Raw genomic sequence first — 23533 nt, forward strand, 5'->3', positions numbered from 1 at the left:
TGAGTACGCAGAGGCTCTGCCCATTGTGTCTGTTTTGTCCCCTGCTGTATCCTTGGGGCCTGCAGGAGCACCCAGCAGGCGCCCAATACGTGTTTGTTGAATGAATGAATGAATGTCTCCGCGGTTAGGTTTGTATGTCCGGGACACGCCCCTGGTGTTGGGTCTCATTTGTGTCCATCACGGGCGTGCGTGCCCGGCTAAGGTCTCCCTTGTCGTGGGGCCGCCCTCGGGGGCCGGATTCCGCGACTGTTCCCAGTTAAGAACCACGCCCTCCCCCAGCAGAACCACTTCCGCCTTTTCCTCGCAGATTCAGTCCATTTCCGGCCGCGGTTGCCCTTGGCAACGCGTGGCGCTGCGCTTCCTGTATTGATTCGAATCGCGGGAGACGTCACGTCCTCCCGAGGTGCTCAACGCGCGCAGGCGCAGTGGCGCAGAATGGGCGTGGCGTGGCGTGGGGATCTAGGGCCCGGGGGGCGTGACCGGGCGGGGCCGCGGCACGCAGCGCGCCGACGTGGGGGCGTGGCCCGGCGGGCGGGCGAGGGGGCGCGCGCGCGGCCAGCCGGGCGCGCGCGGCGGAGGGAGGGAGCCGGGAGTCCGCGGAGCAGCCAGCGCCGCCATATTAGGGACCGCGGAGCCCGGGATCCGGTCCGCGGCGGCCGCGGCCGGGCTTGGGGGAGCTGCGGGGGCCGGAGGCGGGCGCGGCGCGGTGCCGGGAGAGGCGGGGCCGGCGGAAGCCAGCGGGCGACGAGAGCGAGCCAGGTGAGGCGGTCGGGGTCGGGGACCCGCCCCCTGGGCCCGAGGCGGCGGGGTCGACCGTAGCCCCCTCAAAACCGGGCGGGGAGCCTGGCTGCGGCCCCGCCCAACTCAGGCCCCTCCAGGAGCCCACAGCTCCTCTGAATGCCGCCCCCCGGGCCGAAGTAGGCCCCGGTGACCTCAGCATCCCCACCTCCCGTGTGAATCGCCAAATCCGAGCGTCCCCCCACGTCAGGCCCTGTCATGACTCCCCCAGCCCGAGCCACCTGCAAGCCGCGTCCTCCCCCTGCAGTCGGTCCCTCATCCTCCTTAACCCAGCAGGCTGAGCCCCGACCCCCCAAAGCCAGGAGCCAGGGCGCCCCGGCCCGGCCCTCTCCCCAGCTCGGCAGACCTACATCCTCCCGACCCTGGTTGTTTCTCTCTGGCCTGTCATCCCCGGGTCTTCCGAATTCGAGCCCTCCCCACATTTACACCGGCCCCGATAGCTGAACCTGTTGTGACTCTTGCCCAGGCCCCAATCTACCTTTCACCCCAAGAAAGTGCAGTCCGAGTCCTGGAGACCCGGAAACGAGGAGACTGGGAGGTTGGGACCCTGTGTGTCTGGGGTCACCATTGTATGTACCACCCAGTTCCACTGCGGTTTGAAGGCATGCATGTCCCGGTCCCACCTGGAGCCCCTGCTTTCTGCTCCTCCACCATCCCAGAGTGACCCCCCGCTAGCCTCGATACTCGCTGAAACCCAGCTTTCCCATTTCAGGGGTGATCCCACCAAAACCTGAGACAGCATGCCTGTGCCCAACTCTCCCCTTCCCATCTGAACTTGCAGCCTGTGTGTTCCCACAAACACAAGCTCGGCCGCCTGAGACCCTCGAAATGTGGAGGGTACCCTAGTCAGAGCCGTCTTCCCCTACTAAAACCTGTGATCCGCCCCCCCCATCTTCCAGACCTGTCCCCACCCAAAAGAAAGCCTGAGACCCAGCCACGTGCAGATGTTTGTTCAGCCTAAACTTGTTGTTTTATTCCCTGTTTTATCTGCCCCAAACTCATCCCCAGGCTCAAGAAGCAGATCCCCTCATCCCTCCCCAGTCCACTGGGCAATGACCTCATGCCTCCCCATGGTGAGGGCTCCCCCCCCCCCCCCGCAACTTCTTATCACCTTCAAATGGGGGTGATTTAGCTAAAGAAAAATCATCCACCCAGAACACACATAGCCACCCCTGGGATGGGGACAGCCTGGAGGGACTTGGAAGTAGAAGAGGTTGGGTGGTCCCTCTTGGGGGTGGGGGCTAGATTTGCATGCTATGAAAGCAGGTGACATTCTCTGGGGACAGTCCCCAGAGTGGATGTATCTGAGGCCGTTTGTCACACAGAATTTCTTGTGGCCTTCTGTGTCAAGGGCCCTGTCCGATTTGACAATACCAGATTGTCATTTCCTTCGGAATCCCAGAGTGGAAGCAGGTGTTGTGGCTGCTGGTGCCTTCAGTGCCTTTCCTAGCGAGTGATGTTGGATCACAGAGGGTTTTGTGATACTGGATTGCAGGGGCTTTTGTTAAAGATGCAGACTCTGCCCCTTCAGAGACCAGGGCGCTCTGGTCTTGGGAGACTCTCGCCCAGATGACAGATCCTTGCTTTGCTGGATGGGGATGTCTCAGCAATACTGTGGTGACCAGTTTGCTCTGGCAACTGTTTCCCAAGTAAAGATCAGAATTGGTGTCCTGGCTGGGAGAAGGGGTTGGAGGCTGGGGGCGGGGGGCAGTACCTAGAAGTGAACGAAAAAGGCTGACAGGTCTTGGGAGGTGGGTTTAGGTGACTTTCAGACCCGTCCTCTAGTGCAACAGGAAGCCCCTCACTGATGCTGTTGGTTGGGACTTCTGGCAAGGTGGGGTTTTTGTACTGGTGACTCTGGGTTTGGGGAGGTCCAGAATGGGATTGGTTCTGGGGACCTTTTGCTTGGTGTCAGGTAGAGGAACGAGGATCCAAAGTCTTTCTGTTTGTAGGGCTGATCTCAGGGACTCTTGGTCTGGGTCAAGATACAGGCACTTGGTCTTCTAGGAACTGGCCAAGTCACAGTACCCTGTAATTCCTTCTCCCGGAGCAGAGGTCCTCGGCCGGGCCAGTTCTGTCCCCAGGAGACACTTGGCAGTGTTTGGGCCCGAGGTGCAGCTCAGCACCTCACAGTGCCCGGTGCCCACCATAGAGAACCATCTGTCCCCAGTGTCCTCAGCGCCAACGAGGAGAGACCTGGTCTCCATGCTGTCCCCAGCACCGCACAGTGCCCCGGCCGGGCTGGAGCTCCCAGCGCTGGCTGAGGGGTGGCCAGATGGGTGGACTGAGGGCGTGTCGGGGCCTTACTGGGAGCTGACACAGGACTGGGGTGCCCACCAAGCAGGGAATGGGGTATTTGGTCTCCACTCTCTTCTGCCCTTGACAGCTCCCTCTGGGCACCTGTGACCTCCTACTTGTCACCTCCACCTCTCACTGCCCTGCCCACACCTCACTTTCACCCCTGCAGAGCCCACCCTGTATGTGTGCCTGTGGGGACAGCAGGGCGCTGAGAGCCGCCTCCTGGATGCCTGTGTGTCCAGCACGTGCTCTGGTGGTCACTGGGCTCAGCACAGACCCAGAGCCCTCGTGGGGCACTGCAGTTTTCGTCCAGGGACGTTCGTGTCCTCGGCAGCCATTGGTCTCCATGTGCCTTGGCAAGTAACTAGTTTGCTTTGCCTCAGTTTCCTCACCTGTGAATGGAATGAGACGCACTTTGCTTCGCGCCTGGCCTTGCTTCCTTTAGTGATTTAAGCATCATGAGTCTGGTGGTGCACACTTTGCCCTGAGAAAAGCAGAACCCGCCGTTGTGGCCACTCTGTCGGCTGTTCCTTCAGACTCCTGCATGGGACCTTCTTTTTCTATTTTATTTTTGAAACTTACTTAATTTTTCCTGGTGACAGCTTTATCCCGATATAATTCTCATGTCACACAACTCACCCTTTCAAAGTGTAAAATTCCTTGGTTTTTATATATTCACAGACTTGTGCAACCATCATCTCTAATTCTAGAACATTCCGATCATCCCCAAAGGAACTCCATTCCCTGTCAGCAGTCACCGCCGTCCCCTAGCACCCACGAATCCACGTCCCATCTCTGTGGATCTGCCTGTTTTGGACATTTCACAGAAAGGGAGTCACACACTGTGTCCTTCTGTGTCTGGCGTCTCTCACTGAGCAGATGTCCTTAGGGTCCATCCGCGGTGTAGCCTGTGTCAGAGCCTTGTCCCTTTTCGTGGCTGAGTGATACTCCACGTGTGGATGGACCATGCTGTGTATGCCCACTCACCTGTCCACGGACACTGTGCTGTTTCCAGCCTTTGCCTGTTGCGAGTAGAGCTTCCAGGAACAGTCAGGCACTGGTTGTTGTGTGGGGACTGGTTGCTGTTGGGGACTCTCTTTCTTGCTCTGTGACTTGGGCGCTAGCACCCCCGTCTGCACCTCGCCCCTGGGAAGCCTTACCCGCAGGGTCCTTACCTCTTTTTGGTCCTGAACTCCAGGCCCATGTGGCCAGAGGCCAGTTGCCATTTCTCCTGAGTGTTCACAGGCACCTCAGGTTGAGTGTGTCCCAAGGAGGTTACTCTGTCCTCAACCCTGCCCCTCCCCAGGACCCTTCCCCTCCCTGCCCCAGCCCTATATTCAGGTACAAAAGTCTCATCCATCCTGCCTACTGCGTCTCACACTGGGCCCTCCTCTCCCTGTCCCCACCATGTCTTAGGACCTGGACAGGGCAGTCATTGTCCCCCAGTCTGTGCCACACTGCCTGGCCTCCATACCACACCACAGTGAGTCATGTGTGTGCTGCCCATCCCAGGGCCTGGCTCGGGGTAGCTACCCTCTGGCCTGTCCACCTTGCCGTCTCTCCTGCCCCAGAGCATCCCTTCCGCCCCAACCACCGTGGCTCTGGAAAGCGGCCGGCCTTTTTGCACACACTCTCTTCCGTCAGGAATCTCCCCTCCCCCAGATCAGATTTGGCCTGGGAACCGCCATGTTAAGACCCCTCAGTGAGGATTGAAGGCTACTGCGTGGGAGGGTGGGAGATGGCGGGCACAGGGAGGACGGATGCTGGCTGGAAGGGCTCTGTCTGCTCTTGCTGGAGGGCTGGGGGTGGGTCTGTTTGGCCCGTAGGAAGCAACTACTCTCCCAGGGATTCCCCCAAACCAGGCATTGTCCACCTGGGTTGACTCTGCCCCTCCGTGGGCATAGGGCATCGTCTGGGGACATCCATGGTTGTCATGACTGGGGTGGTACAGAGGGTGTGGGTACAGGGAGGCTGCTCAGCAGTGCCCAGGACAGTACCCCCCTCCCCGCACTGTCAGAGAGCAATGGGGCCTGAGTGTCTGCAGTGCCAGGGACATCAGAGTGGGGACCGGCTGCCCCAGGGGCGGGGCGAGCCCCTGTCCTGCAGGCCTGTGCAGAGACACAGAAGAGAGGGCCTCAGGGACCTCTCGGGGCTCAGTCCGATCCTCTTATGGCCCGGTCCAGCCTTGGGAGTCGGTGCTGCTCCGCACACGCACTTCCTTCCCTCACTCCTTTGCACGGGGCGTGTGTGTGTTCTGGCTGCTGCAGACTCAGATGTCCTTTTGCTCTGAACCTCGCGCCCAGTCCAGTGGGGTCGTGGGTGCTTGGTGGTGCCCAGAGGCCTAGGAGAAGAAAGGTCAGGTCTTACCTTTGGTGTCGCTGGAAGGTGTGGAGCAGCAGCTCTGGCAGGGCAGGCTGGCAGTGGGAGGGCCGCTGGCTGTGAGATCCCAGGGGTGGGATTCTCATCCACCTGCCGCCTGTGAGCCCCGTGGGATGGCAGCTTCAGCTCTGCTTAGCAGCGCCTGGGTCAGCGCCTGGAACCCCGGCACAGGTCAGTGGGGAGGAGGCATCCACTGGCTATGCGAGTGAACGAATGAATGAAAACGCGATGAGTGTGTTCCTGGGACCAGGGGCCAGGCCTCCCTCTAAGTGACTGGCCTCATAGTGACTCACATGGGCACCCAGGGAAGGCATACATCCCCACCCCCCGGCGCTCATCTGGGCACAGCCCTCTTTGGCTTCAGCCACTCCCAGCTGTGTCTGTGCTGACTGTGGAGGTCGGGGCGCCAGCTCAGCTTGCTCTTCCGCAGGGTGGGAGGCCACTCCTCACAGGGCTGCCTCTGTGTATTGGCTGTCCCCGGGCCGGCCCGGTTCTGGTCCAGAGTCGACCTCTCCATTGGCCCAGGCCACCCTTAAGACCACAGCCGGCCTCCCTCGGGGAGCCCCTTGACTGGGGACATCCTCCTCCTCTCTGGAGGAAGTCTGTCTCACCAACAGGACATGTGGTCTGTGTCTAGGAGGTCACTGGGGCAGCTTGGTGGCCACCAGGGTGCCCACGAGCCACACAGCCCACATACACTGCATGGATAAGGCAGCAGGAAGCGGGCCTGGGGACCTGCGTGTGCCTGTCATAGAGCCAGCCCCCTCACTGAGCACCTCCCCTGGGGCAGGTCGCCACTGGCTGCCCCTCAGACCTACCTGTCGCACAGCTGTGCAGCCGGCAGTGTTGTCTGCACTTGGCAGATGAAGAGATTGAGGTCCCAGGAGGTGAAGCTACCAAAGCCACGTGGCCAGAAAGGATTGAGGCTGGGACTCAAGGCCTGGGCTGGTCCCTCCAAAGCCCCTGCTCTTGCCAGTGACCCTGCCAGGGCCTGTTTGGTTTAGGTCCTGGGAGTGAGAAGGGTTCCGCAGGGCCGAGGGCTGCTTATGGTGGACGGGATGTCCTGGTGTGGGGCTCATTCCGCTTGCACGGCCCCCCTCTAATGACATTGTGGACCTGAAGGGATCCAAGTGCCGCCCCAGAGACTCGTCTCAATTCATCTTCTGGGAGGGCAGCTGGGAAGGAGATTGAGGGACAGGGTGACGCTGAGAAAGCCGCATTTCACGGAGGGTGCTTGGGGCGCAGGAGGCAGGCAGAGCAGGGAGCTTGCAAGCCCACAACAGCACGTGGATGATGGCTGAGAACAGACCACAGGCCCTGGGAGGAAGGGGCCCCAAGGGGAGGCGGCCGGGCCTGGGGTCTCGCAGGTGTCGGGGGTGCCTGGGCCTGCCCTGGTTCTCCCGGCTCCCCTGGCTCCTACGCCTGGGAACTCTCAGGAGCGCTTGGCACAGAGGATTCTGGTACCTGTGGAGGGTTGTGCCCCAGCCCCACCCCAGCCTTTTGTCACTGTGACCCAGTGATCCTTAATTGGATGCTTCCTGCTGAGCCATCGAGTGAGGCTCCAGCTGTGACGGGAGTATGGGGTCAGGGCCTCTGCCTGGGAGCCTAATACCTGTAGGGCAGGGCCAGGCACTGGCAGCAGGTCTATGTCCCAGCTCCGCCCTTGCTGGCTGCGTGGTGACTTTGGGCCTGAGATAGGACAGCCCCTGCCCACAGGGCTGAGGACAAAAGTGGAGTGCATACTGTGTGGCCCGTGGTGGGCGCAGGCGGGTTCATTTCCATCCTTGTCCCCGTCTGGGTTCTAGTGCTCCGGCTGCTGCCCGTTCCTCCTGTCTGCTCCGTGTTCCTGTGGGTATCAGGTGCCACCTGGCCTGTGAGCGTTGGCTCGGGAGGGGACTGGAGTTGCCCTTGCTCGTGGGCGGTCCCGCCTCCAGGGTTGCTGGACAGTGTCTGGGGACATCTGTGGTTGTCACGACTGGGGGAGCTCCTGGTATGGAGCAGATCAGGGCCAGGGACGAGGTGCTGCTCAGTACCTGCAGCCCAGGACAGCCCCTCCCCAGAGCGTGATCCGGACAGATGTCCGCAGGGCCGAGGGGACACCCCAATATACATCACCTCACATTCAGCCGCAGAGAGAGAGTCACAGAAGAGCTCCTGTTGGGACATTTCGATTCTTTTTTTCATCAAATAGCCTGAAAAAATATAAAAGCCGCAGGGACCAGTTTTTCAAGCTAAGCAAGACCTTGAAGGAGTCAGAATTTGGCTGAGAGCTTTTAGAACCAGCCTCCTCTGTTCTTGGGGATGTTTGGTGACTGGTGAGAACTCTGGGGGACTCATACCCACGCCCTATTGACACATCGATGCTCCTTCCACTTTCCAGCACCACTTGGGGGGCCTCTGGGACAGGCCCCGAGACGACACGCTGTGTCATCCATCCCACACAGACAGCCTCCTCATCTGGCTCCGTTTCCTCTTTCGTAAGGTGGGGCCGGGGTGCTTCCTGCTCCGTGACACTGGGGGGCTTGGCTGCCTCCAGGCCCAGCCCGTGCGCTGTCCACGTCTCACTCATTCAAATGGCCTCCCTGGCCTGGCCTGGCCATAGAGCAGGGTCTGCCCTGTGGCCCTTGGACACTGGGGCTGGATGCACTGGGGTGGGGCTGTCCTGGGCACTGTAGGTGCTGAGCAGCGTCCCTGCCTCCACCTGCCCCATGCCAGGAGCTCCCCTCAAGTGTCCCCTGGAGGGAGCAGAATCACCCCAGGTGAGACCCCCCTGGGTGAGGGGATTCCACGGACCCCCAAGAGACTTGGCAGGTACCACGGTCACCTGCCCTGCTGAAGTCCTAGGAGGCTGCACACGTTTCAATCCACACTGGGTGGGGAGAGAGTGAGGAGGGGAGTCCCAGGGGCTGGAGGTCCCTGGTCTGTGCTGTCTGCCCCATCGGGAGCTTGTCCTGGTGTCTGGTTTGAGCAAGTGTAACTCAGGTTTCCCACATACTTATCCCAGGGTCTCGCTCCGCGCCAGGCCTTGTCACTGCTCTGGGGGGGAGCACGGTGAGGGTCGGAGATTGAGGGCTTGTCCCAGGCGGTGGCAGCAGGGCCTCCGGGCTCTTCATTCTGGGGGCTTCAGGGTGAAGGGTGGACCTTCCCTTGTGAGCTGGCTCGGTGGGTTTGCGAGACCCCCAGCGACAGTGCCCTGGGGATGGGCAGGCGGAGCCCAGCCTGCAGGGGCAGCCATGTGGGCAGAGCCGCAGCAGCCCCCCAGCCGGGCACCCACGGGTGTGGTCACCAGGTCATCCCCAGCGTGCGGCGAGGCTCCTCGTTGGTGCTAAACTCCCTTGATCTGGTTGGAGCCTTTCCACTCGGCCGCACAGGCTGTCTGTGCTCCGTGGTTACCGGTGGACAATGATAAAAGATACCGGTTTATCTTGCTTTAACGCTTTCCAGTGCCGCTGTGTGAGCGTGCAGTGAGGAGCAAGAGTGAATGGAGCAAGAGTGAGCGCTCTATCTGCTCCGTCTCTGTCCCTGGGCTTGTTGTTTCGACCAGTGCAAGTGTGCACGTGACAGAGAACGCAACAAAAGTAGTTCCTTCCTCCCTGTCTTCTATCATCCCCACCCCTGCCCTTGGCTGGTGGTTCTCTCCTCTCCAGAAGCAGCGTGCTCCACGCAGCGACAGGTCCCACAGCCCTGCCACCCGCCCCTCTGCGGGACGTCTCATCCCCGTGTCCTGGCGGCTCAGCGAATACCCCTTTACGCACGTGCCTGGAGTTTCTAAGGATAAATTCTTAGAAGTAGAAATAGTGCATCAAAGAGGATGTGCATTGTTTTGAATTTTGGAAGCAATTGCCAAATCGTCCTCCTCCAAAGCAGTAGCGGTTTCATCTCTTGCCAACAGTGCTCGCGGCTGCCTCTCCCCACGCTTTGGCCAGAGAGGGTGCGTCACCTTCCCAGTCCGTAGACTCTGCGCCTGACAGGTGGGAAAGTGGTGTCCCGGCTTGCTTGGTTTGCAGCTTCCGGCTGCGAGGGAAAGGTGAGTGTCCTTGCCGATTTGGGCTCTCCTATGGGTGGCAAATATTTTCCCCAGTTTTGTCATTTTTTTTTTTTTAGCTCTGTTGGTGGCGTGTTGTGCCTTGCAGACACTTAGTTTTTCCATTGTTGAAGGGGCCACCCTTTCAGACCTCAAGGCTTTTGGGTCTTTTGTTCTTCCTGTAACACAGGCAGGTGGGGCTTAGAGGAGGTGGCCGGGGAGTCTTTGAGCTGAGCACTGCAGGCTCTGGGGTGTAGGGCCCCAGGAGGTCCCAGGCCCAGGACGCAGGACTTTCCCTGCGGCTGACAAGGCTCCGAGAGTCCTGGAGCCCAGTGGGTGCTGAGTTCATCCAGCTACAACAAATACGAGGCCAGAGGTTGTTGAGGTTCAGGAGCCTAAGAGAGGCCCCCACCAGCCCAGCAGAAAGGGCTAGGCTCACCCCCAAGTCGCATCTGGATGTGGAAGGTCAGATCTTGTGCCTGCGTCCCAAGGGCCCCACTGCAGGGCGCTGGGTCTCGGGGAGGTTCCCCTGCTCGGGGCCCTCAGCCCCATCTGGACACTGTGTCCCTCTTGGCCTCACTACAGCAGCTGGTTGTTGGGGCCACTTTTGAAAATGCGCTTCCTGGTAGCACGTGCTGCTTCTCAGGAGTCCTCCTCACCTGGTTCCTTGACCTTTGCCCTGTGGGTGGGATCGTGGCCCTTGGTGCCAGGCCCGAGGTGCTTTGTAATGGGTGTGGTGGATGAGCCGCTTCCCCAACAGATGGGGCCATCAGGAGTCAGGGGAGTTGGGGGCTCAGGGAAGAGGGGGAGACAGGGCTGGCTGGGCCTCCTGCAGGAGCCACACGGGGATGTGCAGGGGAGGCCTCTGGCTATGGTGAGCACACAGAGATGCGTCCTCTCCAGCCCTGCAGGCCAGAGGCCATCACAGGCCTCATGGGCTGACAGCAAGGGCCCGTCCCTCCGCGGGGCTCCAGGGGAGAACCCGTCTCCCGCCTTTCCCAGAGTCTAGTGGCCACCTATGTCCCTCGGCTCGGGACCCTTCCTCCTCCTTCAGAGCCAGCAGTGCAGCGTCTTCCAGTCTCTCTGCCTCCCATCCTCTTGCCTCCTCATGGGAGGACCCTGTGCTGACACTGGGCCCCCGGGTCATCCAGGGTGACCTCCTGTCTCGAGGTTCTTAACTCCATACCCGCTGCAGAATCCCTGTGTCTACGTGAGGCGACCTATGCACAAGGTCTGGGGGTGAGACCCCCACACTTGGGACATCTGGATCGTCCTTGACTCTCAGCAGCCATGTCTGTGAATGGCGGGTTGCCCACTGCTGCGCAGGGCTCATAAACTGCCTACAGTGGCCAGGCCTGCGTGGGCAGCGGGCGGAGGGCTGCCTCCCTGTCGCTGCATGTTTTCTGGGCTCAGCGAATTCAGCGCTCGGCCCTGGGACTCTCAGAGTCGTGGCGGCAGCTCCAGAGCGCCCACTGGGTGCGCTGGCCTCCGTCCCCCTGCTTCGGAGCCACCGCAGTGTTTGGGGCTCTGCTTGGTTTCTGGTGCTCAAGGTGGAAGGCTGCGGTCTGGGCCCTGCCATCAGTGAAACGTTTCCGGCTGTTTCCCCACCTGTGACCACGGCTGATGTCCACTCATGTGCAGCCTTGACCTAGGGGTGCTGTCCAGTGCAGACCACCCGGTAGCCCCCCAGGGTGGGTTTTCCGTAAAATGATTCTGCTTTCGAGGGTGGTGTCTGCCCCATGGTTTCCTCTCCATTCCGTGTGGACGTGTATAGATCCCAACTCCTCTCAGCATCGGTCCCACAGCCTGTGGGACACAGTGGGGGGCGTCTCCCAGCATCTTGGGACACAGCACAGTTGACTGGCAGGACCCTGGGAAAATGTACCACTGGCAGGCTGAAATTTCTGGAGCAGAGTGATGAATGCTGCTCTGTCCAGCCCCCCTCCTGGGGCTCAGTTGTGTTTAACGCTTGGCCTGGGGAAACCATCCCCTAAATGGGTGTGTCCACTGGGGACAGACCCACAGGTCTCTTCTCAGCCCGAGTATGGCCAGTGTGGCCCCAGGAGTGGTCACAGGTGGTGGGGGCCCACAGTGGACCCCTGGGCGCGGCTGGGCCTTTGGGCAGGGCGGGGCATGGGCAGTGTATGGAGGCAGCCTCCAGCCACATCCTGGGACCAGGACCTGGGCCTTGGATTGAGCCACATGGGGCACTTTGGGGGCTTCAGCCGGGGAGGGGGTGCTGCAGCTCAATTCCCAGCAGAGCAGGTGGCCTGGTGTCTGTGAGGCCCGGGTGGAGGAGCCACAGGGCAGGGGCCCCTTTCTGTGTCAACGTGATCCTGGGCCGTGGCTGTTCCACTCTTGGCCTTAGTTTCATCTGCACGAGGGGTCGTGCTGGTGTCAGGGTCATGAGGCCGTGCCTAGGGGCACAAGATACACAAAAACCCAGTAACATGGGACTGCTGGCTGCACACTGCTGTCCCTCGGAGTCTGATTGGCCCGCTGTGGCCGAGGCTGAGCATCCACCTTTAGGGCCTGCTGGTGTACCAGGAGCCCTGTGTGCGTCCCGGGACTGCAGGTCGGGGCAGCGCCGCCCCAGGGGGACCGGCAGGCTAATGGGACGATACAGCCACACGGTCCACAGCCCTCCTGCTGTAGGACCGGGAACTCGTCAGAGGCCACTTGGGGATATGAAAAAAGGAATTGGCCAGTCTCTTCAGTGTCAGGATGTAGTTCTGGAGATGACAGGGACAGCAGGGAACCCGGGTTTGTTCCCCACCTGGTGGTGCCAAGTAGTGCCTTTCTGGGTGTCTGGATTGTACAAAGCAAGTGTGGCCTCTGCTCCCGTCTCTGTGGATCTGCCTGTTCTGGACATTTCACATAGACAGAGTCTCACACTGTGTGTCCTTCTGTGTCTGGCGTCTCTCACTGAGCATGATGTCCTCAAGGTTCATCCACACTGTGGCCTGTGTCACAGCCTCATCTTTTCTCATGGCTGAGTGATATTCTAGTGTGTGGGTGGACCACAGGTGTTTGTCCACTCACCTGTCGCTGGATACCTTAGCTGTTTCCACCTCTTGGCTGTTGTGAATCGAGCTGCTGTGAACGTTCAGGGACAAGTTTCTGTGTGGACGTGTACTTTCCTGGGTGTGTGTCTTCTAACAGGAGTGGAATTGTTGGGTCTGTTGAGAAACTAATGCCAGAGGGTGTTACCAGGGGCTGGGGAGGGGATGGGGAGAGTGTTTCATGGGGACAGAGCTTCAGTTTGGGAAGATGAGAAAGTTCTGCAGGTGGAGGGTGGTGACGGTTGCACAGCAATGGGAATGTCCTCAATGCCGCTGAGCTGTGCACTGGAGAATGGTTAAGATGGTAAACTTGGTGGTACGTATTTTACCACTTTTTCTTAAAAGGGCACGTGTTGGCTTTACCATGGGGCTACACTTGGGAATTGTAAACCTTTTTTGATCAGTTGCCAACCTGAGTGCCCACATGGAGGCTCAGGGCCTGGAACTGGGGTGCCAAAGGCCTTGGGTGCCATTGGGGTCCCGCTAGAGGAGCCTAGGTGTTGGTGGCAGGCGACAAGCCACAGGAGCCACCCAGGGCAGCAGGACAAAGGCACTGGAGTCCTCCAGGACCCTCTGTGCCAGGCTGTGCTGAAAACTCCCACTTCATCTGAGCTCCCCCGGCTCTGAGGCGGCCCCCCAGGTCACACAGGGCTCTCGAGCCTTTCTCTAAGGACCAGGCAGTCTCTGTGGCAGCTCTGTCCTCAGAGCCCACCGTGCGTCAATCAGACTTTACTAACAGGCTGAGTGTGGTGGTAGCACCTGTAGTCCCAGCTCCTTGGGAGGCCGAGGTGGGAGGATCACCCAGGAGTTGGAGGCTGCAGTAAGCTGTGATGACGCCACTGCACTCCAGCCTGGGTGACAGGCGAGACCCTCTGCTACTGGGGAGGCAGGCGGTGTGCGTTTGGCTGTCAGCTGGGGCTTGCAGACCCCTGATGTCAAGAGTGCTGTGTCGTGGCCACCTTCTACCTGTGTCAGGGGGGCTGTTTCCTGGAACCGGCCAAACCCTTCCTACCCCAAGCCACGCAGACCTGCTCTTTCCTCTCTAGAATGTTCTTTGTGGGTCTCCTTTCCACCGCTGTCTTGAAGCCTAGACATACATGCCGCCTCAGGCCTTCCTGGCTTGGGCTGAGCCCAAGGGCCCCGGACGTTTCCTCTACTGTAACTGGTGTGAGCATGGATTGTCCACTGGAGGCCGACGTGCCTGGGCGGTGACCTGGTCTAGCCTGTCCCCCAGCCCCACATGGGGGCTCCCCCACTCACGTACTTGCACGCGTGCCTCGTGGGTTGTGGCTGGCACATCAGGACATCGGGGCTGCCACGCTAGGGAGAGGGGTCCTGGCCGGGACCACCTTGACTCTTTCCCGCCCCCTCCCCCCATTTCCCTCCCCAGACCCCAGGGCAGAAAGCCCCTTCCCCTTTGCAGGAGGAGGACAAGGTGGGGGCCGTGTGGGCTGGAAGGTTCTGCGGGCAGCGAGGAGGGGCCGGGGCGGGGCGGGTGAGAGACTGGCCCAGCATGAGGGGAGGGGCTGTGGGAGTCCCCCGAGAGGAGCCTGGAGAGCCCAGCCGGTGCCTGCTCGAGCCGCACTGGCTTCCAGGGGGTGCTGCTGCCTGTCCCGCAGCCGGCCCTGCCCGCTGACCCCTCCCACCGCCCCGCAGGCTGACCGCGGCCCGGCCCTGCCTTGCCATGGACCAGGACTATGAGCGGCGCCTGCTCCGCCAGATCGTCATTCAGAACGAGAACACGATGCCCTGTGTGAGTACCTGCCCCGAGCGCCGGTGGCGCGTAGGCCCTGTGCACCCCTCCCGCTGCTGCGGGAGCCCCGCAGCCCATCGGGTGCCCACCCGCCTTGGTCACCGCAGGGCTGTGAGGGGTGCCAGTCCATCACCAAGGCCATGGTCAGGGTTGAACACGCCCTGGAGGGACCAGTAGGTGACGGCTCAGCGTTGTGGAGCTTGGGCCGAAATCGCACGTGTCAGGTCATGACAGGAGAGGCTGAGCAGCCTCCCAGACTGGGGGGCCACAGAGATGTGATGACGGATGTGACAGTGACCCCAGCATGGAGTCTGTGTTCATTCCTGGGGCTCCCCACAGAGGCCTGAGGACGGCGGCTTGAACAGCAGCCGTGTGTCCATCTGCTGCGGTCCCCGTGGCCAGACGTCGGGATCAGGGTGTGCGTGGGGGCTGAGGCGGGAGGCTGCCGTGACCTGGGATCCAGCCACGCCAGCCTGGGGGCCAGAGCAACACCTGTCTCTTTAAGAAAAGATTAGGGCTGGTCTGATGGTACTGGGTTATCAAAACTTACTGACATTAGTGTCACTAAAGTTGGTATACAACGCACGCCCCACCCCCTGCTAAATTTGATTGGCTTTTAAAAAAGTTTAAAAAAAATTCTTTTTAAAGATGTGGCAGGGCCCTGCTCCCTCCACAGCTTCTCGGGGCGCCAGGCATCCGTGGGCCATGGCCACAAGGTCCCAGTCTCTGCCTCTGTCCCATGACCCCCTCCCCCTGTCTCTGTCCGTATTTGCCTCTCACACTGGTGACCCTGGTTGTGATTACACGCGCAGGGAACCCATGTCCAGATGAGGTTCCATTCCCAGGGCGTGGGCCTCAGCCCTTCAGTGTGTCCTCAGGGGACACAGCACACAGCAGACCCCTCCTGGAGAGAAAGGATACCTGGGATGACCAGTAGGGTGGGAGGGCTCGGCGGGGGCCCCGGGGCCTGGTTCAGGCTGGAGGGTGGTGGGCGAGAACGTACTCGTGTGGTGGAACAGGGGTGAGGGGCGGGCAGACGCCCAAGGGTTCCGGGAAGAAACGTTCTGTGTCCCACACCGTCAGCACTTCTGTCTGCAATGCTTTAGAAATCATAAACCGCGTGGCATCCCCCACCTCTGGGAGAGCAGTCGGGGCCTCACCAGCCCTGCTCCTGGGCTCTATCCCCCACCATCCCGTGCCCCTGCCCTGTCTACCCTCCAGGCCCCAGAGTAGGGACAGTGTGCCTGCCATAGGCCTGGCACCTCGAGGGGCCTCCAGCACCCAACTCACTGACCGAAATGCTTGGCCTCCACCCACTGGGTTTTCACTTTGTTCGGTGGCCAGAGACCAAGAGAGGCTCACCTTGGGGTCCTCTCTGGGGGGCTCCGAGGACCGAGAACAAGCCCTTCCCCCCTTCATCTCAGGTCACAGAGATGCGGAGAACCCTGACGCCTGCCAACTCCCCGGTGTCATCGCCCAGCAAGCACGGAGACCGCTTCATCCCCTCGAGAGCCGGCGCCAACTGGAGCGTGAACTTCCACAGGATCAATGTGAGGGCGCCGTGGGCAGGGAGTGGGGACACCCCAGGGCTGGGGACAGTGGGCACAGCATCCCTTCCCGCCTTTTCCCTTCCTCCCACAGGAGAATGAGAAGTCACCCAGCCAAAACCGGAAGGCCAAGGACGCCACCTCGGACAACGGGAAAGGTGAGGACCTGAGCCCACCCAGCCCCTGCAGCCTGACCCGCCCGCCCTGCCTCACTGTGCCCGGTGCCCGCAGATGGCCTGGCCTACTCCGCCCTGCTCAAGAATGAGCTGCTGGGAGCTGGCATTGAGAAGGTGCAGGACCCACAGACCGAGGACCGCCGGCTGCAGCCGTCCACGCCCGAGAAGAAGGGCCTCTTCACGGTGAGCCTGCGTCCTCCGGCAGCAGCCTCCCAGCTCTGCCTCCCCAGCCTGGGGCCCAGGCCCCGGGGACCCGTCAGTAGCGCTGCTCCCAGCCACAGCCCAGCCACAGCCAAGCTGCCCCCTCCCTAGCTGGCTGGGGCAGGGGTCCCCCCTCCCTTGCCAAGCCAGGGTACCCAGCAAGTGAGCCAGGAGGTGGGGATGCAGGAAGAATCCAGGCCCAGCCTTTCACGTTTCTTCCCCCAGCAGCAGTGCTATGTGGGGGCCCGAGTACCGGAGACAGGGCCCTGCCTGGGGGAGCCCAGGTGTCCGGACACACAGCCCAGGGGGCACCGGGGTCCTCTCTGCAGGAGCAGGATGTCCTCACAGAGCACCTTCCGCCTGCCCCCGAGGTGGTCGGGGGGCCCGAGGGCAGGGTCATACGCCCAGCATGGGCCCCTCGAGGGTGGGCGGTGGGGCTGGGCCACTCAAGCAGAAGGCGCTGGTGTTCGTGGTCACTGCAGGGAGGACGCCTCAGAGTGAGGCCGGGTCTGCTCCTTCCTGCTTGGAGCGCCTGCCTAGGCACGTGGGCTACGGGGTGGCTGGCGAGTGCCCCACTCCTCACTCGCCTGTACCGGGCACGGGGGGCTCAGGGGCCGGGGCTGTGGCACCCACTCAGCCAACATGTCCCGCCCCAGTACTCCCTCAGCACCAAGCGCTCGAGCCCTGACGATGGCAACGACGTGTCTCCGTACTCCCTGTCCCCCGTCAGCAACAAGAGGTGAGTCCAGGCACCTCGGCAGCGGGTCCCTGCAGGTCCTGGGACAGGCAGGGTGGGGCTGCAGTGGAGCCTCCCAGGAGTGGGTCCCCTTGTAGCAGAGGGGGCCAGGCCCAGGGAGCCATGGTTAGTAGTACAGGTGTGCCAGGCCCAGAGGGGGCCCAGAGAACCCCGTCACTGAGGACACTCCATGGCCTGACAGCACTGGTCTCAGACAGGGGAGGACGTGTTTTCTGTGCATTTGCCAAAAAGCGACACTAACGCGTTGGCTGACGATGCCGTGTTGCCGTGTCTGCAGTCAGAAGCTGCTCCGGTCTCCACGGAAACCCACTCGCAAGATCTCCAAGATCCCCTTCAAGGTCCTGGACGCGCCTGAGCTGCAGGACGACTTCTACCTGAACCTGGTCGACTGGTCGTCCCTCAATGTGCTCAGCGTGGGGCTGGGGACCTGCGTGTACTTGTGGAGCGCGTGCACCAGCCAGGTGGGCACCTCGAGCGTGGGATGCCTGTGCTCTGGGGGCCTGCGTGGCAGGCGCCCGTGTCGCAGTGGGGCTCTGGAGCCGGGGCAGTGCCTGGTTAGCCTTTCCTGCCACTCTGCCCCCGGAGGCTCCAGGGCGGGCAGCAGGTGTGGCTAGGGCGTCTCCGCATCCCTCTCTGCTGGGCTGGCGTCTGTGGTGGCAGGGAGTCCCCACCGGAGCTGCAGCTTCTGCCCCGATCAGTAAGAAGTGGGAGGTGGGTGTGCCGGCCTGCCGAGCCCGCGATGGCCGAGCGGCTGCTCTCCTGGAGTGGTCCCCGGGCACAAGGGGCCTGCTGGTCCCTGGGGTGGGTGTTCTCAGGCTCAGACCACACAAGGGGTCTCACAAGAAGGCACACGGAGGCCTTGCAGAAGGAGAGCCGCCGTCTACCTGCCCCTCAGCAGCACATGGTCTGCACCTGCCACCACTCCCAGCACCTTCAGGCCATGCAGGAGTCCCCAGGCCCAGCCCTGTGCTGACCAGCCTGGGCGCCCCTCAGCCTGGGGCAGTGAGTGAGGGAACAGACGGATGACAATGGGTGGTTGGACAGTCCAGGGCCTTGAAGGACCAGCAGGCGGCACATAAGCTGACACTGACCTCTGCCCCCAGGTGACCCGGCTCTGCGACCTTTCTGTGGAAGGGGACTCAGTAACCTCCGTGGGCTGGTCTGAGCGGGTGAGTCCAGAGGGCTCTGCCCCTGCTGGGCAGTGCTGGGACACCCAGAGGAGCCAGAGTGTAGCCTGAGCCCTCCAGGGTCCAGGCACAGGCGCACGCACATGTCCCACCTGTCCCTGCCTGGGCTCGCTGCTGGTAGCGAGGGTTACAGTAACCGCTAGGGAAGGGCCAGCGGGAAGCAGAGCCCGATTCCTGATTTCCTTGTCCAGCCACGTTTCAGCTCCCCTGGAACTCCACTTTCCAGCGGGGACGCTTGGGTCTGGGTCGTTTGATACCGTGAAAACATCCAAGCAGCAGAGAGAACCTTACAGTGCAGTTCCGCGCGCCCCACCAAGAGCTGCCCTTGGCGCTTAATGCTGGCTTTGTCCCCTCCTTGCCGTCCGTCTGTCTTATTTTCTGACACCTTCAAAGTCGATTGCAGCCGTCTGCACTCTGCCCCTCAGCACCTGCGTCACAGTGGACCTCAGTGCCCGTTCGCAGTTTTCTCCTTTCTGTGTGAAACGTGCACACGTCCAAGCGCACAAGTCCTAAGTGTGTTGGCTGGACTCGGACAAACCCACACCCAGGTGCCTGTCATCCCAGAAAACTCCAAGGAGGGTTTTAAGCTTCACCCACAAGGACGTATATTCAAGATTGTCTAGGGAAACCGCCCCAAAGCCCTGGCGAGGGCAGATCCCAGGGTGACCAAGGCCTGGCTGGTTGCAGGGTCGCCACGCTGGGGCCTGACGCCCACTCTCTGCTGTGCCTTCCTTCTATCCTAGGGGAACCTGGTGGCAGTGGGCACACACAAGGGCTTTGTGCAGATCTGGGACGCAGCTGCAGGGAAGAAGCTGTCCATGTTGGAAGGCCACACAGCGCGCGTGGGTGAGGAGCCTTGTCCTGGCGGGCTGGTGGCTCCCCCGGGCCCAGCTCCAGAGGCCAGGGCTCACCTGCCTTCTGCCCGGCCCCCAGGGGCGCTGGCCTGGAACGCTGACCAGCTCTCGTCTGGGAGCCGGGACCGCATGATCCTGCAGAGGGACATCCGTACCCCGCCCCTGCAATCAGAGCGGCGGCTACAGGGCCACCGGCAGGAGGTGTGCGGGCTTAAGTGGTCCACAGACCACCAGCTCCTCGCCTCAGGGGGCAACGACAATAAGGTATGTACCCTAGACGAGAACACCACCCCATATACAGCCAGGGCTTCTCTTTCCCTGGGTGGTGTGCCCCTTGCTGCAGGGACTGTCCCCCACACTGCTGGTGATGGGGGGCAAGGGGTTCTCTGCTGCAGGTCAGCCAGGTTCTGCCCCTGGTGGCTTTGCGGCCTTGGGCTTGTCCCTCCCACTGGGCCAGTGCTGCAGGATTACACAGGGTGACAAGAGTGTGCCCCGAGAGATCCTCGAGGGAGGACCAGGAGGGGCTTCAGGTGGGGCCTGTGCCACGGGGATGAAGGGTGTGGGTCCTCCCTGTCAGGGGCCAGCCTGTAGGGCCACAGCTGCTCGGGGGTTGGGGGTGTCCCCAGGCCTCACAGTCCCTGTCCCCCAGCTGCTGGTCTGGAACCACTCAAGCCTCAGCCCCGTGCAGCAGTACACAGAGCACCTGGCGGCCGTGAAGGCCATTGCCTGGTCCCCACACCAGCACGGCCTGCTGGCGTCCGGCGGCGGCACGGCCGACCGCTGTATCCGCTTCTGGAACACACTCACGGGGCAGCCGCTGCAGTGCATTGACACGGGCTCCCAAGTGTGCAACCTTGCCTGGTCCAAGCACGCCAACGAGCTGGTGAGTGGGGCATTGCGCAGGTGCCACAGTCGGCCTGGACGTCTGTTCCCCCCTTGGCACCTGAGAGCCATTCACGAGGAAAGCGTTAGTGTGGCTCAGCGCGGGGCAGGGCGGAGGAGGCCGGCTGAGAAGGCAGGAAATTGTCAGGGACCCAGACCCTGGGCCCATCGTGGCCTTGCTGTGTCCCGCTCCTCCAGGGCCTTGGCTAGCGTCTCTGAGCTCTCTCGTGCACTCGGTGGGAGCCCGGGGCAGAGGGTGGCCCCGCTTCGGCCCGGCCTGACCGCCTGCCCCCTCTGGCCACCCAGGTGAGCACACACGGCTACTCGCAGAACCAGATCCTCGTTTGGAAGTACCCGTCCCTGACCCAGGTGGCCAAGTTGACCGGGCACTCCTACCGCGTCCTGTACCTGGTGAGTCTGTGTGGAGTGGATGGCTCGCAGGTGCCCGTGGCCCACCCTCTTCTGTAGGAGGAACTGGGCTGGGTGCAACATGGGCACCTGGAGCCGGGCAGCAGACGTGGCAGGTTGTGTCTCAAATGTTGGTTTTGTCATCAGTTTGATTTTCCTTTTTTTTTTTTTTTTTTTTGGAGACAGAGTCTCACTTTGTCGCCCAGGCTGGAGTGCAGTGGTGTCATCATAGGTCACTGCAGCCTCCAACTGCTGGGCTCAAGCAATCCTCCTGCCTCAGCCTCCCAGGTACCTGGGACTACAGGTGCCACCACCATACCTGGCTGATTATTCTATTTTTAGTAGAGACGGAGTCTCACTTTTGGTCAGGCTGATCTCAAACTCCTGACCTCAAGCGATCCTCCTGCCTCGGCCTCCCAGAGTCCTGGGATGACAGGTGTGAGCCACCGCACCAGGCCTGGTTCTGTCATCATTATGAATGTGCTTTACCAGTGTCCCGGCCCTGCTTGAGAACCTGCGTTTAGTTGTGTTTTTCTTTTTTTTTTTCTTTTTCACCAAGAGAGACATGAAGAAAGCCAAAAATAACCTACATTTGGCCACTCAGGTAATCTGTGTGGTCGTCTCACAAAGTAACCGTGTGGACGTGGCTGGGACAGGGCAAAGGGGTGGCTCTCACCCCCAATGCCACTCACTCTCCAAGGTTTTGTTCTTCCCAGAGAAAACGCTGTGAGCCGAGTCAACATGTCTGGGTGGCCTGTGCGTGTCAACCCTTTGCGTTTGCAAAGAGTTGACCGTCCCTCCCTGCAGGGGCGTCTTTGTGCCTGGGGGAAAACGCTGCCACCTTGGCCTCTGCCCATGCGGCCTGGAGGGCCCTGCCTGAAGCTCAGCCCTTTCCCGTCACAGGCGATGTCCCCTGATGGGGAGGCCATAGTCACCGGTGCTGGGGACGAGACCCTGAGGTTCTGGAATGTCTTCAGCAAAACCCGTTCGACAAAGGTAAAGTCGGTTGGTATCACAGGGCCACATGCCCCCTGCTGCCCCGTCCTCTCGGGCACACCTGCCCCTGGGGTCCCCCACCTCCACGCCCCTGACCTCACACTCAGGTCATGGGCAGGAGCACCCAGGGAGCAGCAGGGCAGGGCGGGACGGCGCCTCCCAGCCACCCTGGGGGCCAGGCCCGCAGCCTCAGTTTCCATCCAGGCAGCCCTTCCCCCCTGGGGCTGTGGCTCAGCCCGTCCCTCCTGTATGTTTGCAGGAGTCCGTGTCTGTCCTCAACCTCTTCACCAGGATCCGGTAAACCTGCCGGGCGGGACACGCGGCGCCAGCTGTCCGGGGTTTGGAGACCCCCAGCCGTGCTCAGCTTGCATGGACCCTGCCTCCTGCACAACCCCAGAGGGGCGGCCGGGGCGGGAGCTGGGCCTGGAGAACCCTGGAGTCTCATTAAACGCCTGATTGTGAGCACGTCGCCGGTGTTTGGGGTGGGCCCGTGGGGGGCTCCATCTCCCTCCCGAAGGCCAAGAACCACCGTGGGTGGCCACGTGGCCCTGGTCGGACCATTTACACCTGGAGCAGGATGGATGCCCCAGACGCTCGCCTGCCGCACCTGTCACCTGGTCGGGGCTGCATGCCTTTCCTGGAAGCCACCTCTGCTTACGCGCCTGGGACAGACAGCTGGACACGGGGGCCTGGCACCCCCGGCTGCCTCTTCACAGATGCAGCCCTCCGCCAGCCCAGAGCCAGGTGGCTGCGGGGGCCTGTGAGCCCACAGGTGCCGGTGCACCAAGGGGCCCCAGCTGGGTTGGAGGCATCTTTGCTGCCATCTCTGTGGTCAGCGCCCCAGGCAGGGTCGCGGATGAAGCGCTACGTGGAGCGACGCCCGCGGGCAGCAGCCCCAGTTGGGGTCCGAGCGTCCTGCTGGGCCGTGGCCCTCGCACCGGAGAAGCTCTGCAGAGGGAATCGTCCTCCAGGAAAGCAGAAGGAACCCGTTCGCCATGCTGGCTGGAGAGTGACCTCATCGTGTCCCCAGTGGGGTCCAGCATCCTCCTTCCCCAAGCCAGACTCAAGTTCCTCGTGCTTGTGGGTGGCCGGGGTCCCTTTGAAAGTGGCTGGGTCTGGGTGACCGTGGGGGCCTCACCGTTCTCGGCTGACTCATGCTGTTGTGTCCGTCTGTGCTGATGCCGTGGGGAGGCCAGGGCAGAAGGGTTGGGCCTTGGTCCTTCCAGAAGCTTCCTGGGCTTTCCCTGACACCTGACGCTCAGATACTGGCTTATGCTCTCCTGTCCCTGGACAGCAGGCAGGGGTGAGACCGGCTGTGGGGTGGAGCACGAGGGTGTGTGCATGTGTACATACGTATCTGTGACTTTTCTTTGGACTTCCACGTTTTTGTTTGAGGCTAGACAGCGAGGGGCTGGGGCCTGCCAGGCCTCCCACCACCCGCCACCCAGCCACTGCTCCTGGGGGCCAGGTCACCGGGCCAGAGCCTACTTGTGTAGAGGAGGCAGGTCGCTGCACTCCCGGGACGACTGGTATCCACCTGCGCGTCCCACCCCTCCTGCCTCGGCAGGTCGTGTGTACATAGGAGGTGTGCGTTTGATTGGTCTAGTCTTATTGTTTGAGTTTTTTTTTTAACGAGAAAACAAACCCCACCTTCCCCTCACTCAGCCCTGTGCGTTGCCGGGCTGGAGCCCGGAGCTGCTGTCAGCAGGGGGCCTGGTTGGCTCTGAGCGTGGGACCCGCACGGGCCTCTGTGGGACCCTCCCCTGGGCTCAGAACCACTGCAGGTCCACACGCAGGAGAGGGCGACACACTTGTCGCCTTGGCAGGTGACTGTGGCTGCAGAGGCGGGTGGCGGGTGCCCTGCAGGACAGACGGAGCCTTGTTTTCCATGTAATGCAGTGTCACCGTCATTAAACAAGTTGTGGATTCATGCACAGCAGGGCTGGCTGGCGTCTGTGGGTCCTGGCTGGGTGGGGGCTGCACAGTCCTGCCCCAGGCCTGGCTGTCACGGTAGGGGACTGGCCTCACAGGCCACAGAGACCTCACAGCTGTCTCTGCAGGCACAGTTCCCAGATTCACAGTCCTGTGGGTCAGGGACTGGCTCCCCACATGTGTTGTCACCATGGCAGGGAGGATGGGGGTGGGGGTGGTGCTGCTCTGAGCGTGTCCTCTGAGGGCTGGCCACACTGGGGGACCCGGGGCACAGCAAGT

The 23533-nt window shown here is 61.7% G+C and overlaps 1 protein-coding gene across 3 annotated transcripts; it reads left to right on the plus strand.

Moving 5' to 3' along the window:
- Positions 1-604: 604 nt before the first annotated feature.
- FZR1 (fizzy and cell division cycle 20 related 1) lies at positions 605-23256 on the plus strand. 3 transcript variants are annotated; one of them, XM_045544736.1, is made up of 14 exons: positions 605-759; positions 14218-14314; positions 15739-15864; positions 15956-16019; positions 16093-16220; positions 16895-16977; positions 17273-17456; positions 18099-18164; positions 18926-19028; positions 19116-19300; positions 19686-19919; positions 20225-20329; positions 21230-21331; positions 21582-23256. In XM_045544736.1, the coding sequence occupies exons 2-14, from the start codon at positions 14246-14248 to the stop codon at positions 21621-21623; spliced, it is 1491 nt and encodes a 496-aa protein (XP_045400692.1). In that variant the 5' UTR covers positions 605-759; positions 14218-14245; the 3' UTR covers positions 21624-23256. The 3 variants fall into 3 exon arrangements, with proteins under 3 accessions (XP_045400692.1, XP_045400711.1, XP_045400702.1); XM_045544755.1 differs by having other exon boundaries at positions 21230-21322; XM_045544746.1 differs by lacking the exon at positions 605-759 and adding an exon at positions 9436-9502.
- Positions 23257-23533: the final 277 nt, after the last annotated feature.

The sequence above is a fragment of the Lemur catta genome, chromosome 1 (genome assembly GCF_020740605.2).
Source record: "Lemur catta isolate mLemCat1 chromosome 1, mLemCat1.pri, whole genome shotgun sequence".
NCBI classification, from domain to species: Eukaryota; Metazoa; Chordata; class Mammalia; order Primates; family Lemuridae; genus Lemur; species Lemur catta.

What these genes read in the sequence shown, in the direction of transcription:
- FZR1 (XM_045544736.1), top strand. Translation starts at nt 14,246, where the DNA reads ATGGACCAGGACTATGAGCGGCGCCTGCTCCGCCAGATCGTCATTCAG. An exon ending in TCCCCCGTCAGCAACAAGAG is followed by an intron (nt 16,978 to 17,272) that starts GTGAGTCCAGGC and finishes CCGTGTCTGCAG; the next exon opens with TCAGAAGCTGCTCCGGTCTC. An exon ending in GGAGCGCGTGCACCAGCCAG is followed by an intron (nt 17,457 to 18,098) that starts GTGGGCACCTCG and finishes CTCTGCCCCCAG; the next exon opens with GTGACCCGGCTCTGCGACCT.